General features: G+C 40.5%; 1 protein-coding gene and 1 long non-coding RNA gene across 3 annotated transcripts in view; one reads left to right on the plus strand and one right to left on the minus strand.

Annotated features, from left to right (window-relative positions):
• LOC132375954 (uncharacterized) overlaps positions 1–16865 on the minus strand; it is a 134797-nt gene that overhangs the window by 95215 nt on the left and 22717 nt on the right. Inside the window, exon 2 of the long non-coding RNA XR_009506169.1 lies at positions 7767–7897. This is a non-coding gene — a long non-coding RNA (uncharacterized LOC132375954). The remainder of the gene's footprint in view (positions 1–7766; positions 7898–16865) is intronic.
• ROS1 (ROS proto-oncogene 1, receptor tyrosine kinase) overlaps positions 1–16865 on the plus strand; it is a 113044-nt gene that overhangs the window by 86687 nt on the left and 9492 nt on the right. The window contains exons 38-42 of one of the 2 annotated variants that reach the window (XM_059941347.1): positions 275–339; positions 1583–1712; positions 7747–7844; positions 8079–8282; positions 9302–9436. In XM_059941347.1, the coding sequence (XP_059797330.1) occupies positions 275–339; positions 1583–1712; positions 7747–7844; positions 8079–8282; positions 9302–9436 (632 nt within the window). The remainder of the gene's footprint in view (positions 1–274; positions 340–1582; positions 1713–7746; positions 7845–8078; positions 8283–9301; positions 9437–16865) is intronic. The other variant, XM_059941345.1, reaches the window with a different exon arrangement.

The following is a 16865-nucleotide window of genomic DNA, read 5'->3' on the forward strand; positions in this document are numbered from 1 at the left end:
AGAGGGGGAAGGATAGTGTTAGATGTATATGTTCAGGAAAGTAAAAGTTCTGCACACGCCTCTCTCCCTCAGCACTTTCCCCCTTACATCTCTTTGACGAGGACTGAGTCATATGACCACCCCTGTTTGCAAGGGAGGCTGGAGAATTGGAGAACACAATTTTTTATGATAAGGGTGGATATTACAAAACAAAACAAAGATTGTCTCTATTAACCCACTGAGCTCACGGAAATGCCTGCTATACTGATTCCTGGCTTGTTTTTACATCGCACAGACTTTGAAGAAGGGCTCCACAGACCAGGAGAAGATTGAATTCCTGAAGGAGGCACATCTGATGAGGTATCAGGGCAGCTCTAAAATAATTTTCCCTTGGTATGGGTAGGAAGCTCTTACATCTTATTGGTGGATTTTTAAAAAAATTATTTATTTATTTATTTATTTATGGCTGCGTTGGGTCTTCGTTTCTGTGCGAGGGCTTTCTCTAGTTGCGGCAAGTGGGGGCCCCTCTTCATTGCGGTGCGCGGGCCTCTCACTATCGTGGCCTCTCTTGTTGCGGAGCACAGGCTCCAGATGCGCAGGCTCAGTAATTGTGGCTCACGGGCCTAGTTGCTCCGCGGCATGTGGGATCTTCCCAGACCAGGGCTCGAACCCGTGTCCCCTGCATTGGCAGGCAGATTCTCAACCACTGCGCCACCAGGGAAGCCCTTGATTGGTGGATTTTTAACATTCAAAATGGCCTGACATAACAGATCATGCCCAAAATAAACATGGCTGAAGTTTAAAAGGAAATACATCTGGAGTGACAAGTATTCCATAGAACCCAGTCTTCTGAGCCTGGGCACAAGCAGTCCTCAGGCAGTCCTTTCTTTTACCTTCAATAAGAAGCATGTTTTGCAAGGGATTTCTGAAGCTGTTCAGCTTTAAATATGCTTATGTTCTTCTAAATGTGTGATAATGGGTCAAGTAGACCAAGTAAGGGAGAGTTCTCTTAAGTACAGTGATGTCAATGAGAATATCCCTGGTCTTGGTAAACTTGTCTTCAAGGTTAGAGTTAGTTGATGGTTGTGAAAACTACTCAAATACATCTTAATACACCCTGAGGCAGTGGTTGATCGGGTCCCAAGTTGTGGGTTCTGATTGTTAGATTGGGGCTTACTTGCTTTGACCTCTTGAGAAAATATTTGTAGCCAAACCTGAGTGTCTGAATTGTTTCTCTGAAAGGGAGAGAATATTTCATAGTTGTCATGACCAAAAACATAATGTTCTAAAATATTTTTCAAAGAAGGACATTAGTTAGAATTACTTTCTTTTCCAGAACATAAAATGCTTAATATAAATATCACTTCTTCTAAAACTCCCTCTGTTCTATCCACATGCCTTGGCCACTAGGGGTTGCAATATTACTTCTGTAAGGCAGGCATGCAGCTGGGTTCTTGGAAAAGGAGGCTTTCATTTATTAAGACGAAAAAAAAAATCAGGGTTTTGAAGGAAACCAGAAATAAAGAATTGTTCTATTTCATAAAGATCCTCACTAGATTTCTGTGTTGTCATGTTATCCTGCCTGTCTCTTTTCACCTTTTAGCAAGTTTAATCATCCCAACATTCTGAAGCAGCTTGGAGTTTGTCTGCTGAATGAGCCCCAGTACATCATCCTGGAACTGATGGAAGGAGGAGACCTTCTTACCTATTTGCGTAAAGCCCGGATGACATCGGTAGGAAATGGGGTCCACAGTATTGGTTATGTAATGCAGATGACCTATAAGTTCGTCTTATTTTCCTTTAAATTCAATAGGCTGCAGTTTGGGCTGATGGTAGAAACTTAGAAGACTTCTGTCAAAAAAATTCTTATATTTCCTTCATGTTGGATTAGTCAAACTAGAACCCTGGGCTAATGTCTGGCATTTTCTGGCTATTTGAGCCTGTTCTTAGTATCTAATGGAAAAATAGGTCCCTCCCTGCCAGAATCATGGTTTCTGAAGAACAGAGAATGTGTGGAGTTTCTCTGTACTTAATCTATCTGCCTTTCTGTCCCATATTGAAATTTCCAGCCCTTAGTCTTACATCTCTCCCAGTTGACTTTTCTGTGTGGATTTTCACAGGCGTCTCAAACTTTGGCCAAAACAGAAGTCTCCATTTCATGCATCCTCCTTCATGCCATCCATCCGGTTCCTTACTTTTCTTTTCCTGCAACCATGCTAATAGGTCCCGTCCGCTCTAGGGTCCTGCTAACAAAATGCAGCCCCGATCCGTCCTCTCCATGTCCGCAGTGCCTAGAGCAGCGTCCAGCACAGTGGACAGTGTAAATACTGTGGCACGTGTGCGGAATGAGGGCCGGGGGTCTCAGCACTGGTGGGAACCTGCTTTTAGGTCTCAGGTGAGAAACACCTGAGACAAAACAAGTAACTAAAATTTAAATGTGTAGTTTTAAAAATTACGGTTTCTATTTCTATTGAAGTATACATTATATAGCTAAAACACTGAAATATATGACAAGGTTTATGGTGAAAAACAGGAGTCCTGTGCTCTATCTCACCCCCACATCCCAGGCCTCTGCTCATTCCTTCTGGTGTTTACCTCCACTTCCCTAAACGCTCTGCTTACACTGCTGCACAGTGAGGTTTCAACCTTGGGGGAAATCTATTGACTGCCTAGTGCAAGAGGCAAGGATTTAAGCTCTTAGTCATGTACCAGCCCGACCCCACCAGCTCTACACACAGAAAAACTTTGTTTTCCCCATCCTCTGACAGTTACCCCAATTTGCAGATAAATCAATATTGCAAGTTTATGTTACTATGTGTATTTAATGATTATTTGCTAAGTTACTCAAATACTATGATTGTGGTTCTTCTCTTGAGTAGTTTAATAAATGCCTTCCCTCCCCATTTGCTTAGGTTTCTATATTCCTAAACTCTCTGACAGAATTGTAACCCTTCTCACAATATGGGTAAATATATGAGATAATCCAGCTCCTCACCATATTTTTCCTGGACACTTCCCTCCTGGAGTCAATACAGGCGCTTGTCCTCTGGTCTCTACAGAGCTGTTACCCTAGGGGTTTCCTTCACATGTACCTTGGTAATTTCCGTGTTGGACCTTTATTTCCTCAATTCCATGGCTTCTTTGTTCTGTTTTAGGACAGAGAAAGCATGCAAGGCAAAAATCTTTTTTTTTTCATTTTGAGGAACTGTTCTTCCCCCACGCCCCACACTTGATTAATAATTTGGCTGGATTCTAGGTTGAAAATCCCTTTTCCTCAAAAATAAAACTCCTGCATCTTTGTTTTCTAGCTTCTACAATTGCCTTTAAAATGTTTTATGCCATTCTGATTCCTGGACATATGATCAGTGACTTGCTTTTTGTCCTTCTCTTTGGAAAATTTTAGGAACTTCTTTTTTTTTCCTTATAAATTTATTTATTTATTTTTAGCTGCGTTGGATCTTCGTTGCTGCTTGCAGGCTTTCCCTAGTTGCTGCGAGCGGGGGCTACTCTTCGTTGCAGTGTGCAGGCTTCTCATTGCAGTGGCTTCTCTTTGCTGCAGAGCACGGGTTCTAGGTGCGCGGGCTTCAGTAGTTGTGGCATGTGGGCTCAGTAATCGTGGCTCGCAGGCTCTAGAGTGCAGGCTCAGTAGTTGTGGCACACAGGCTTAGTTGCTCTGTGGCATGTGGGATCTTCCTGGACCAGGCCTCAAACCCGTGTCCTCTGCATTGGCAGGCAGATTCTTAACCACTGCGCCACCAGGGAAGTCCCAGGAACAACTTTATCTGTGGTACTTTTTACTCATCTGGACACTCAGCCTGAAAAATCATCCCTTTCAGTTCTGGGATTTTTTATATTATTTCTTTGGTAATAAAGAAAACTCTTTGTTCCCTTTATTTCCTTGTTCTAGAAATCCTAGTAGTTGGATAATGGTCACCTTTGTTTTATCCTTTTCTTTTATTAGCTTTTATTAGCTTTTATCTTTTATTATTTTTATTTTCTACTCTTTGTATTTTTGCTCTCAATTCTGGTATATTTCCTTAACTTTTTAATAGAATTTAAAAATTTAATTTGCCACAGACTCATTCTTATATTTTGACTGCCTCTTAAAATAGTATTCTGATTTTTCCATACATGCCAAATCTTCTTTTATCTTTCCTAGGATACTAATTATAGTTTTTTTTAAAGTGTTAATTTGCTTCCTGCATTGTCTTGACTTCCTTTTTGCCTCATTGTTCTGGGATCTGTTTGTAATATGAGAAGCTTTTCTCAAATGTTTGGTAATTTGTGGCTGGTCTTCATATTTAATAGTGAGACCTAAGAAGCTGATTGGAGCCTATGTCTGTGGCAGCTTCCTTTTGGTTGTCAGGTGGGACCCTGATGTTCCGCTGGGGTCCCCTAATGATAGCATCTGGATGTCTTCCCTGGCATATGCCAGTTTCCCCAGAGAGGAATCTGCTGGTCTCCTGCCTGGGCAATAAATGCCTGAGCCTCAGTTCAGGGAGTCGAGTTGGAGAAGAGGGCTGGAGGTCTCAAGGCTCAGGATGAGGATTCTCATTTAATTCCCTTCTCCATTTTTAGCACAGTGCCTTAGTATGACTGGTATCTTTGAACTTGGAGTTGTTCTGGTTCTGTGTGTGTGTGTGTGTATGTGTGTGTGTATGTGTGTGTGTGTGTGTGTGTGTGTGTGTTTGGTAGAGGAAAGCCTCCTGCTGCTGTGGGGCGGGGATCTAAGGTCTAGTTAGAGCTTAAAACAAACTTTTAAATATTCACCTTGCTTTCAGTCCTGCCCCTCAACCTTGCATTCAGAGATACTTGCTACCTCGAATTCCAGAGTGTTTATGGGGTTCTATAGTGAAAAACATCACTTAATTCTTGTCTTCTCCCTCTGCAGGCAGCCAGCTTTCATCTCTCTTGGCTCTGCTAGATGACCACACCTGCACCTGCTTTCCTTCCTCCAAAATGTTTCCTTGCGTTCTATATATTCTCCTGATCTGTTTATCCTCTTGAGATCACAACATTTCCTCTATAATGTCATTTTAGTAAGGTTTGGGGAGCGAGTGAAACTAAAATGCATAAATTCAATTCCTCATCTTTAACAAGAAAGTGCCTCTGTAGATTTTTTTTTGGTTTTTTGTGGGGGAGAGAAGAGACAATGAAGATGGACTGAAAGAACTCACAGAGCTGCTTTTCCCAAACTACTCTTATTCAGCCAGTGTCCTAGCGGTTCTGACGATTGGTTCTCAAGCGCACTTCAGTTCTTCCGCTGCCTTTCCTGCTGGCTACCAAGGCAGCGTCCATGATTGTCTCCCTCACCCTGACCTTATAGGACAGGGTGCCCTTAGGTGCTGAGTGCCAGAATCAAGGTGCGGGGTCCACAGCGGAGGGCCACAGGCTCTACGCCCCCGTCAGGCTAAGTTCACGCGGGGCCAGCGCCTCTCCACAGAGAGTGCTCAGAGGCACCTTCCCAGAATTACCACAAGCACCCTTCTCCCCATCCCCACTCTGAGACTGTTTTGTTGGGTTGAATGCATAAGGATTGACTGCAACTGGGTTTATAAACCTTAGTCTGGTCCTTCATTTTTAGGACTCAGTTTCTGCCTCGTAAAATGGAACACTGAATCCAAAACTTTCTCGGCTTCTTTTAGCTTAGATATTCTAAGATTGTAGTAAGATAGAAAAAGTGAACAAAAAACCCTATCTATCAAAATAATACAACTACATAGCCAGATACAATTCAATTCATGAAATCTTTGCTGGGTATTTATTTTACGACAGTGGAGGGTGTGGCTCTTGCTTTCAAGGGCCCTGCCACATGGTAGGGTGGGTAAGTCACATATGAATGACTCATTTAACGTAGAAAGAGGGAAGGCCCATTAGAATGGAGTAGAGAATACACTGCTGAAGCACAGAGGAGAGAGAGATGATTTCCAACTGGGGAGATGTGAGAAGGCTTCACGGAGGAGGTCTTCTGTTTGGGACACAACCAAGGTACGAGATAGAACAGTTTCTGAAACTACACTCATATGAGTTATAAAAGGCTTTGACTAGGGATGGACAGAGATGGAGGTTCAATATGTCTGGAGGGTTTGGCAAGAGAAGACAGGTGGTAGCCGAGGGCAGCATCTGGGGTTAAGGAGGCCCGACATGGGGTAATGAAATGTTCCAATAGGTTGTCACAGGGACTATTAGGAGCAAGTTATAATTAGAGATTCAAGCAGGCAGGCAGCATTTGAAAATCTGTCAGCAGGGAACAGGGCACTAGCCCCCAGACTGAAGTTCAGGAGTAGGATTCTCTGCGAAGAATGTCTTCAAGAGTAGAGTAGGTTTTGCTAAGGGCAAAGCAGGATTCCATTCACAGAGGAACCAATGAACCAGTGGAGACACAAGGCAGGGACTCAGACACAAGGCTGTGAGGCGCGCATCTAGTGGACCTGAACAGGGCTGCAAGGGATTGATTCTTGGGAGTAAGATTGAGTTTAGTTTTAAGACATAGGTGTGGTTGAGTGGGACCATGGCAATGTTGAGTCCCAGAATTCAGGATTCTTCCTACTTTTGGGACAAGACATGAGCGTGTCAGGGGAGTCAGAGGGAACAGCATTTAGAGCACCCATCTATGAGGAATCAAGGGATTTCAAGGTTGTGAATCCTTTGAGATGCTCATTGAAGGATGTGGATGGAAATCAAGAATACGGAGGGCATTCCAGGAATGATAGCAGGAATAATGAAGAGAGGTTGAGAAATGCAGAGCAGGTATAAGGAACTGCAAATGGCCCAGTGTGACCAAAGCACAGATTGTGAGAGGAGAATCTATGGAAAATAAATGGATGTAAAGAGAGGTTGGTGCAGCCTGGGGCTGCCATGGAGGCGGTGCTCAGGAATCTGTAATAGACTCTACAGGCAGTGGGTCACAACAAAGTGAGCTAATTAAAGCACAGGAGGCTGGAGACATGGGAAGTTTGGGAAGCGTCAGATAGGGATGAGAAAGGCTTGAAATAGGGTAATTGCAGGGAAATAGTAAGGAACAGACAGTATATGAATATAGCTTCCAGGAAGGAACTTTGAATTTTTTCCATATGGTACTAATAAAAACTTCAACTGGCTTTGTTCATGTAGAAATCATCGCAGCCAGTACAGGCTCAACTGTATATTTGTGCTGGCTCTCTTAGATGAGAGGAGTAATCTGTGACCTTGAAATAGAGTATTGCTAACAATTTCTATGGGGCTCATATGGAGAACAAGCCCATTGTCATGACTGACATTATAGCGTGACATTGGGCCAATAATTAAACTGATTAAACTATCATCATTACTGCTAATGAGAGCAGCTACTGTTTATTAAGTGCCTGTTATGTCCCAGCCAGATTACATATCTTATCTCAAATCTGACACAGTCAGTATTATTGTTCCCATTTTACGTATGAGAAAGTTGCTTAGTGAATTAAGCAATGTGAGCAAGTTCACACAGCTTGTAAGTAGCAGAATTAGGTTTTAAACTAGTCTGTTTGACCTAACACCCTGAGATCTTTCCAATAAAGATCCTATATTGCTTCTGCTTACTAAAGATAGTCTTATTTATGTATATTTTGGTAGAAAGCATATAAATGTAGTTCTTTTCCTCTTTGTTTGAATTCTTTTACCATAACTAAAAATTCCTTTAAAACATCATATATATGTGTGTGTACATGCATATATATGTGGCCATATGTATACATATATATTTTGTGCAAACTGGAAAACTACCTGTAATTTTTCTTTTATTTCTTACAGTTTCACGGTCCTTTACTCACCTTGGTTGACCTTGTAGACCTTTGTGTAGATATTTCAAAAGGCTGTGTCTACTTGGAGCAGATGCACTTCATTCACAGGTACAGTGACATTCTGGATAAAGTGTTCTTATGAAGATTGGCACAATAATCACCTGTAGTTTGGGTAGAATATACAAGATAATTAATATTTTCATTCCTTCAAAATAGCAATAGTTTCTGTTAAAATCTCTCTTCTCTACAGACCTCCTAGTGTTACTTGTCTGATCTCTGGAACTTTATTATTATTATTATTATTATTATTATTATTATTATTAAGTATAGCTTCTGCCATAGGGATCTGGCAGCTCGGAATTGCCTTGTCTCTGTAAAGGACTATACTAGTCCATCACGGATAGTGAAGATTGGGGACTTTGGACTTGCGAGGGACATCTATAAAAATGATTACTATAGAAAGAGAGGAGAAGGCCTGCTCCCTGTTCGGTGGATGGCTCCAGAAAGTTTGATGGATGGAATCTTCACTACTCAGTCTGATGTATGGTGAGCTTAACAGGACACAGAGAAACATGGGCAGAACCATCCAATGCCAGAGCCAGAAGGGATCTTAAAAGGTCATCTAGTTTGTTTTTTACATGAGAAAACATAAGACCAGAGAGGTTAAGTGATTTGCCTCAAGCTAAAGTGAAAGCTGGTGGGCAAGGAAGGGCTATTCCTGCGTCTCAACAGTTTATACCTCTCCCTCCAATTAGTTTTGATCCTTTACCTTACTGGTGTATGTGGAATAGATCCATTTATTTCAGATAGCTTATTACTCTCCAAAAGTGTAGAAGCTATGACTAATAGGAATTGGTGCCTATGAATTAATGTCCAAGTATGTGTCCAAATGCCTACTATTTTGGGATGTTTGGTCATTAATTTATACACAGAATTTAAATCATGGATCTCAAAACGATTAGGACATGAGGGAGGTTTGGACAGCTCTTTATTATTTGAATAGAACCCCTCATTTTTGCTTGTTGACCCCAAACTTTTGATTAGAGCTGCTCAAAATGTAAAGATTCATCCAATAACTTTTAAGCTGGACTAGACCTCTGCAAAACTGGGGATGAAATGAAGTCGGTCTTCAGTGTTGTCAGTTTATATTCACGCCTTCCCTCTCCACATTTACTAGCACTCAAACTCAGGAAGAAAGGTGAAATGCTTTCTTGCTCACCCTTACTGTGTTTGCATAATGAAGCTATGAAAGCCATAGGTAATGGAGGTCCACAGTGCAGATTCAGCCAGGGAAGAGGAGCATAGTGTGTGTGTGTGTGTGTGTGTGTGTGTGCGCCCCCACTAAGCCTTCCTATCACCTTTGAAGTGTTGCTAGTATGCAGTTGCTTGTTCTCTTTTTCTTGAGGCCAACTTGCTTTTAAGTCTCCCATTTGCCTTTTATGGGGCCAATAATGCCAATCACAAAGTAGACTCTGATAGCCCCAGGAATAATTATGTTGGAAAAACTACTGTAAACATGATGTTTCTAATAAGTATAATTAAAGCAAACTCTTTAATATCTTTAGGTCTTTTGGAATTTTGATTTGGGAAATTTTAACTCTTGGTCATCAGCCTTATCCAGCTCATTCTAACCTTGATGTTTTAAACTATGTGCAAACAGGAGGGAGACTGGAGCCACCAAGAAATTGTCCCGATGATCTGTAAGTTAATCATGTTCCATAAGTACCCAAGAACAAAAACACATGCACATGCAAACACGTGCCTCATTGGTATAGTATTTTTAAATAAAAACTGAATCTATATATTTGTATATCTTACGTAAAATGTAAATTGATTGTGGCACTTAATTTACTAAATACATGATGGTTTCTTTTTATTTATATATATACATAATATTTCATTTCAGAAGCAAAATCTAGAACAGCAGAATATGTTTATACTCTAGTTTAAGAGAATTCTAATAAATAAATAAAAGCTCTTTGTGTATATGTGTGCGTGTGTGTATGTGTGTGTGTGTGTATTCACATATATACTCATTTTATTTTGGAAGATCTAATTTGACTAACATCTTAACCTGCATATTAGAAGGTTCTATTAACTAGGAATTTATTGTTTAAAAGTTGGATTGCTTTTGTTGATAAAGCTGATATTGGGATATAGTACTGCTAAAAATTATATAGGTTGTTATCTATTTATGAACTTCACACAAAGTGACGACGTAAGTATTAGTGACTATCAAATTGATCCTGGCAACTATTGAATTCTAATAGATTTGTGATCCTTGGAACAGTAGGTGATTTTGATCTAATTATAAAGGAAAAACAAGCCAAGTAATTTTGCTGAGTACTAATCTACCTTCTTGTGAACAACCTTAGCAGAACTATCAAGTCTTGACACTTTTTCTAAGAGGTGTTTTACCCAAGAAATTTCTAAAAGAACATATCAACAAGTATAAACTACTCTGTTGTGTGCACTACACCACGCTAAGGGCTGTATGGAATACAGAGGTGTTTAAACCGTAGCCACGCTTCTTCAGCATCTCTGAATGTATTTTGAAAGAAAAGACACACACATGGAGCAGTTGGATAACAGGCCAACATGTAATAAAGTGCTAAACTGCGTGGTACAGACAAGTGCAAAAGGAATTAGCAGTATGCGGATACACACCATGGTTGCGCTGCCTTGCCTATGCTGTGTTATGTCGAGGATTATTCAGACTAGAGCCAAAGATGATTAAGATCTGGGCACCTTGGCTGGATGTTCTATGGGTGAATGTTTTTGTATTATTTAAATCTTCCAGCTAGAAGAAGATTGGAATCACTGTCTGTTTCTGATTTAGCTCTTATAGCCTCTGGGATATTTACAGAGGGATCAGTTATACACATACCTGAACAAGTTTGGTGGCAGTGTCTAAAAGTATGATTCATGATCCTTTTGGGGCAGATGGAAACACTTCTATAAGTTAGGAGTAAGAAAGTTATACACAATTTGAAAAACTTTAGTCTAGGGCTTGAGGAAAAAACCCCAGCATACCTAAGTATAAAATACATTTTAATTAAACAGTTAGCAAACTAATCACTGTTTTGCATCTCTTACACATCTATTGAACACTCAGAAAATTCCTCCCAAGTTTCAGTTGCACAAAATTTTCCTTGTGCTGTTAGAATTCTATTTGGCATATCTTCTCCTCTAGGGGGTAACGTACCTCATCATAATTAGGCTTTTTTTTTGGATAGGCACTCTAGGAATCAGCCACTGAATTATACGTTTTGACTGATGTGTTCATTTATTTTGTTTGGGGAAGAGGGAGGTGGATAATTAATTGCCCTATTGTGGAGAAGAAAAACGCAGGTATGTTGAACTTTGCTCTATCCAAAAATTCAACTAGAAGGAGGAGAAAGAAGGAGTGCTAGAAAAGTTCTAGAAAAATATTCCTGATTATAAGTGGAAAAAGATAATATTCTATATAATTTTATCTTGAATAATTATTCAGCTGGATACATTATTGCTCTAATTTTATAAAAATATAGTTTCCTTGAAGCTAAGATTTCCATTGCTGATTTTGAAGTTCATTTGAACATCAGTAATTAAAAAGTGAACAATGCTCCAAGCCCTCTAAGGGCTGCATGCTCCAGATCCCTAGGAAGGGTTAACGACCCATGGCCAACCAGGAAGACAAGCTGTGCTAAGGAAATGGAGCTCTCAGCGATGCCATTCAATCTGCCCATGGCCTTAAGTTGTCATGATAAAGATTAACTACTCTCCTTAGAGTACAGAGGGAACTGATTTTTATTTGAAGCAGTTCTCTGAGATCATAGGCCCAGCTTAGAGGGTTGAAAGTCTGTGCTGAGCCAGGCTGCACCTTCTATTCACTGCTTAAATACTCAGCACCTGGATGCACTCTGGGTCAGGTGAGTCCATAGATGGCTACGCTGTGCTTAGCTATTAATGGAATGTGAGAGTTCAGAGCATTCCTGCCCTTCTTTCCATAGCCTGGGATGTACGGTGCAAAGCCCAGCCCTCAGCATTCTCTTCAGCTTTCAGTTTGCACAACAACCATAGCACTCTCAAGAATAAACGGGATCAAAGGGCAATCTACATCAAGTGAGAGCTCTTTCACAGGTATCACAGGGGCAACTGAAATTACTGGAGAGTCTCTCAAATGACGGAGGCGACAATGGGACAACATGGAGGCTCACCACCTTATTTTTACCCCTTAAGAATATGTACACCTAGACGCTAATTGATGCTAATTGGGTCTTTCCGGGATTGGGTATTTTAAAGTCTGTATTTTATGTGCTTTGCTTAAAGACCTATAGAAACTCATCCCCTTAATACTGAAAGATGCCATGGAGTTTTCAACTGTTGAATTTCAATTGCCTTATGAATCCAAGGATTTTACTCAGAGACTATTAATGAACATGGTTAATGAGATTGTGCTATTGTGGAAAAAACTGAAGCAAAGAGGAGTGAAGGGGTTGGCATAGTGAATGGAAGAATTTGAACCGGAACACTTAGCTAAATGAGATATTTCAAGTATAATGTGTGAGTATCTGTTTAGACGTAGAACAACCAGCCCAGGTAAATTTTAATTAAAGTGAAGGAGCTGTCAGTTTATTTAGACTAATATGCTTGAATATTTGTAACTATAACTTGGTACAAGTATTTAATGCATGATACTGAATTGTGGCAAGTATGTATTTGTAAGGAAAGGCCCCTATGCCAAAGATATAGTTGTTGTTAATTTACCTGAAAGATGTAAGAAATGCATTTTTTAGGATTGATAACATTTTAAAAGCCTAATCATTTATTCCATTGTCAGCTTAATGCTGTTTAAGAGCACAAGTTGTACTCTTTACTTTTAAATGATTACTGCTTTATAGAGCTCCTCTTTTCTTAAGCTAGGGCAATCCAGTGCTCATTTGGCCCTGGGCAGTGGGAGAGAAAGGTTTTAAATACCATCAGGTCAATTGTTTTTGCCATCAGAGAGTTAAGATTAATGATGGACTCAATGTAAATTAAAGCCTCCATAGATGAAAATTAGGAATATCTGATTAAATAACTTGCATAGATTAAACTTTTGGAGGGGAGTGTGAGTGGGTGAAGTACAGAGTGGCAAAGGGGCAACTGTACGGATGGCTTCTCTCCCCTCTCCCTCCGTCCTCCTCTTCCTCCTTCTTCCTTCTCACTAAATCATCTCCATTAAGTGTCTTGAATACTTTGTAGAATGAGGTGGGATATAAATAAATAAACTAAAAACTTCATAATTGAAATATGACAAGTCTTGAGAGAGTCAATGTATCTTTGGCAGTATCTCAGAATCGCAACTTTCTTTTTAGAAGGGATAGGCTCCCTGTGGCAAGTTACACTTCACTTTCTCCTCTCACCTCTTAGGACAGCCCTAAGATTCCCATCAAGATTCTACTTTAACTACTGGTTTAAACTCCATGATCGAATATCAGTTACACGATGTTATTTCAGAGTCGAATTGTCTTTCATTGAGTTCTCTGTGTCATCCCTGTTTCTAAATGCCATAGATTATAAAGAAATATGTAAAAGATTAGGTTCTTAGCGATGATTCTAATCTTTAAAAAATAAAGCCAAGTTTGGCACTCCATATCCAGAATGTAAATTCCTTGTAATATATATGAAAAGTCATCAGATCAATACTGAAAAACAGACCAATATTAGGTTTCTCCATGATACTCTGATATTGAGTATTAACTCTGACCTGAGGTGCTTGCAAGAATGACGGAGATGGAAGTGGAGTCTGCATGCCATATACAGATACAGCTATTTTAAATACAATAGCTATGATGATTTCTGCGTCATTGGCACCTAGCAATTGAATATTTTCTTACTCCAGCTCCACTGTCATTGTCTTAGTCCAACACCATCATCTCTCACCTAGTCTTCTTCAATAACTTCCTTCGCTTCGTCCCAGCTTACTGGACAGTCCAACACCATTATCTCTCACCTAGTCTTCTTCAATAACTTCCTTTGCTTCGTCCCAGCTTACTGGACAGTCCAACACCATTATCTCTCACCTAGTCTTCTTCAGTAACTTCCTTCGCTTCGTCCCAGCTTACTGGACATATATTCACTACCAAATGTGAAATAGATAGCTAGTGGGAAGCAGCCACATAGCACAGGGAGATCAGCTCAGTGCTTTGTGACCACCTAGAGGGGTGGGATACGAGGGTGGAAGGGAGACGCAAGAGGGAGGAGATGTGGGGATATATGTATATGTATAGCTGATTCACTTTGTTACACAGTAGCAACTAACACACCATTGTAAAGCAAGTATACCCCAATAAAGATGTTAAAAAAAAAAACAACTTCCTTGCTTCCAACTTGCCCCTCTACAATCAATTCTCCACATATATCAACTAGAGTCATCCTTTAAAGATGTAAAGATCATGCCCACTTAAAAACCTTGGACAGCTTCCATTGCAGTGCCATAAAATCCAGCACCTAGCCTGGCCCTTGTTCTGTGTGATCCTCACCTCTCTGACCTCATCTTTTATACTCTCCCCCTCAATGACTGCTCTACAGCCACACTGGCTTTCCTTCACATTCTAAAATGTGCCAAGCTCTTTCCAAATTTAGGAATTTACACATGCTTTTGCCTCTTCTAGTGTGTTCCCTGACTTCCATCCCCACCCAGTCCCCATGACTAGCATCTTATTTTTCTACAGAGTTCATTGGCTTAAACATCACCTCTGCAGAGGGTCCTTCTATAAGCAATTTGCCAAAAATGTTCCATCTCTAATTAGAGCTCACATTTGTTTTCTTTAGTACATTTTTTAGAACTTATAATTTGTAATTGTATATTTATCTGTTGATATGGTAGTACTAATATTTTTAAATACTTCTCAGTTTATGTTTCTTTATCAGTCTTTCTCTCTCTGCCCCCAATCTGCCTTCTAGATCCAGAAAGTAAAAAAAGAGAACAGGTGCTTGACATTTTTAGTGAGTCAGTAGACTTGGAAATGAAGCTTGGAGGAGAGAGAGGGTTATCTGTTGGGCTGGCTAAAAAGTGCCTTTGATTTTTAAGTAAAAATAAAAGACACATTTTTCATTTTCACCAAGAACTTTATTGAACAATGTATTCACCCTCTTATTCCACTACCTTCTGCCATTTTTCAGGCAACTTAATAATTCCATCTTCCCAAAACTTATCTTTTTGAGCAAAGAACTGTTCCAGGTGCCTTTTACAGTCTTCCAGGGAATTGAAATATTTTCCATTAAGAGAATTTGGTAAAGACCAAAATAAATGGAAATCTGAAGGCACAATGTCTGGTGAATACAGCAGATGAATCAGAACTTCCCAGCCAAGGTGTAACAGTTTTTGCCTGGTCATCAAAGAAACATGCGCTCTTTTGCTAACCTGATGGAAGATTATGCATTTTCTGTTGACTAATTCTGGACTCTTTTCGTCGAGTGCTGCTTTCAGCTGGTCTAATTGGGAGCAGTACTTATTGGAATTAATCGTTTGGTTTTCCGGAAGGAGCTCTTAATACAGGACTCCCTTCCAATCCCACCATATATACATCACCTTCTTTGAAGACCAGCCTTTGGTGTGGTTGGTGGTGGTTTATTTCACTTGCCCCATGATCTCTTCCATTCCACGTTATTGTACAGTATCCACTTTTCATCATCCGTCACAATTTGTTTTAAAAACCGTATGTTTTCGTTACGTTTAAGGAGAGAATCGCATGAGGAAACACAGTCAAGAAGGTTTTTCTCGCTTAACTTATGTGGAACCCAAACATAAAAGCGATTAACATAAGCAAGCTGGTGCAAATGATTTTCAACACTTGATTTGGACATTTTGAGTATGTCAGCTATCTCCCGTGTGGTATAACGTCGACTATTCTCAATTAATGTCTCGATTCGATCACTATCAACTTCAACTGGTCTGCCCGACCCTGGAGCATCCTCCAGCGAGAAATCTCCAGCACGAAACTTCACAAACCACTTTTGACACATTCGATCAGTCACAGCACCTTCTTCATATATTGCACAAGTCTTTTTGTGCGTTTCGGTTGCATTTTTACCTTTCTTGAAATAATAAAGCATAATATGCTGAAAATGTTGCTTTTTTTCCTTCCACCTTCAATATTAAAATGGCTACACCAATTTTGATAAGTTTTTTTTATAATGCACGCTGATGTGACAGCTGTCACATACAATCTAACAAAATTGTTTTGAATGAAGTTAAAGACAACTAAGTGCTACTTGAGCCACCTTACAGAAAAAAACCAACGAACCTTTTAGTCCACCCAACAGACTCCTTTAGCTCCTTGTTAGCTTGCTAAATGCCAGGTGTGAGCAACTAAACCTATAATTCTATATAAGGCTAGTCTAATAAAAAAGGAGGAATTGAAGAGAAACTCAACTCCTTCTAAGCCCCGGGCAAGTGTAGGAAGAAGAGACCTTAACAGATAGAGGTAGGAGGATGAAGATGTTGGATATTTAGGTCTCGAAACCTCTGTAGGCCTCAGATTAGGTGCGGGTGACACCAAGCACAGGGAGCAACTGCCCACTCCTCCCAATTTGGTGGGATGGCAAGGAGACCACTGAGCTGGGGATCCCCCACATTGACATGGACACCCAGCATCATGAACAGGGTAGGATGGCATGTCCAGACAGAGAACATGTAGCTTGCACTTCTAAGCCTCCTTTGTTTCCTGTGTAGAGTGAACATTTTGTTGAAAGCTGGAGATTCAGCCGAGGAGCATCCTGTGGGCATGCAACAGAAACAGGAAGGGATTTCCTGGGCCTTGTCAGCAGATATGGGACATGATGCCGTCTCAGAGGCCTGCAGCTAGAGAGAGAAAAGGGGGGACCAGTTCAGGGAGAAGGGCCAAAAGAACAGGTTAAAGGGATCATAGACTGCAGAGAGCAGCCGATGCCTGCAGGATGGACCAGATCAGTCACTCCTTATGGAATTCCTCATCATTCCATTCTGAGACTAGAGAAGGAGGGCACAGTGGGGTCCAAAGGATCCTTCACTGTGCCAGTGCAACTCACAAAAGACTTTCACCCAACATAAATCCTGATACCACCTTGGAGAGGAAGACAGAGGGAGTAGGAATAGCCTAAAGATAAGAGAGACTGAGTTAT

Source organism: Balaenoptera ricei, chromosome 12 (assembly GCF_028023285.1).
Source record: "Balaenoptera ricei isolate mBalRic1 chromosome 12, mBalRic1.hap2, whole genome shotgun sequence".
NCBI lineage: Eukaryota > Metazoa > Chordata > Mammalia > Artiodactyla > Balaenopteridae > Balaenoptera > Balaenoptera ricei.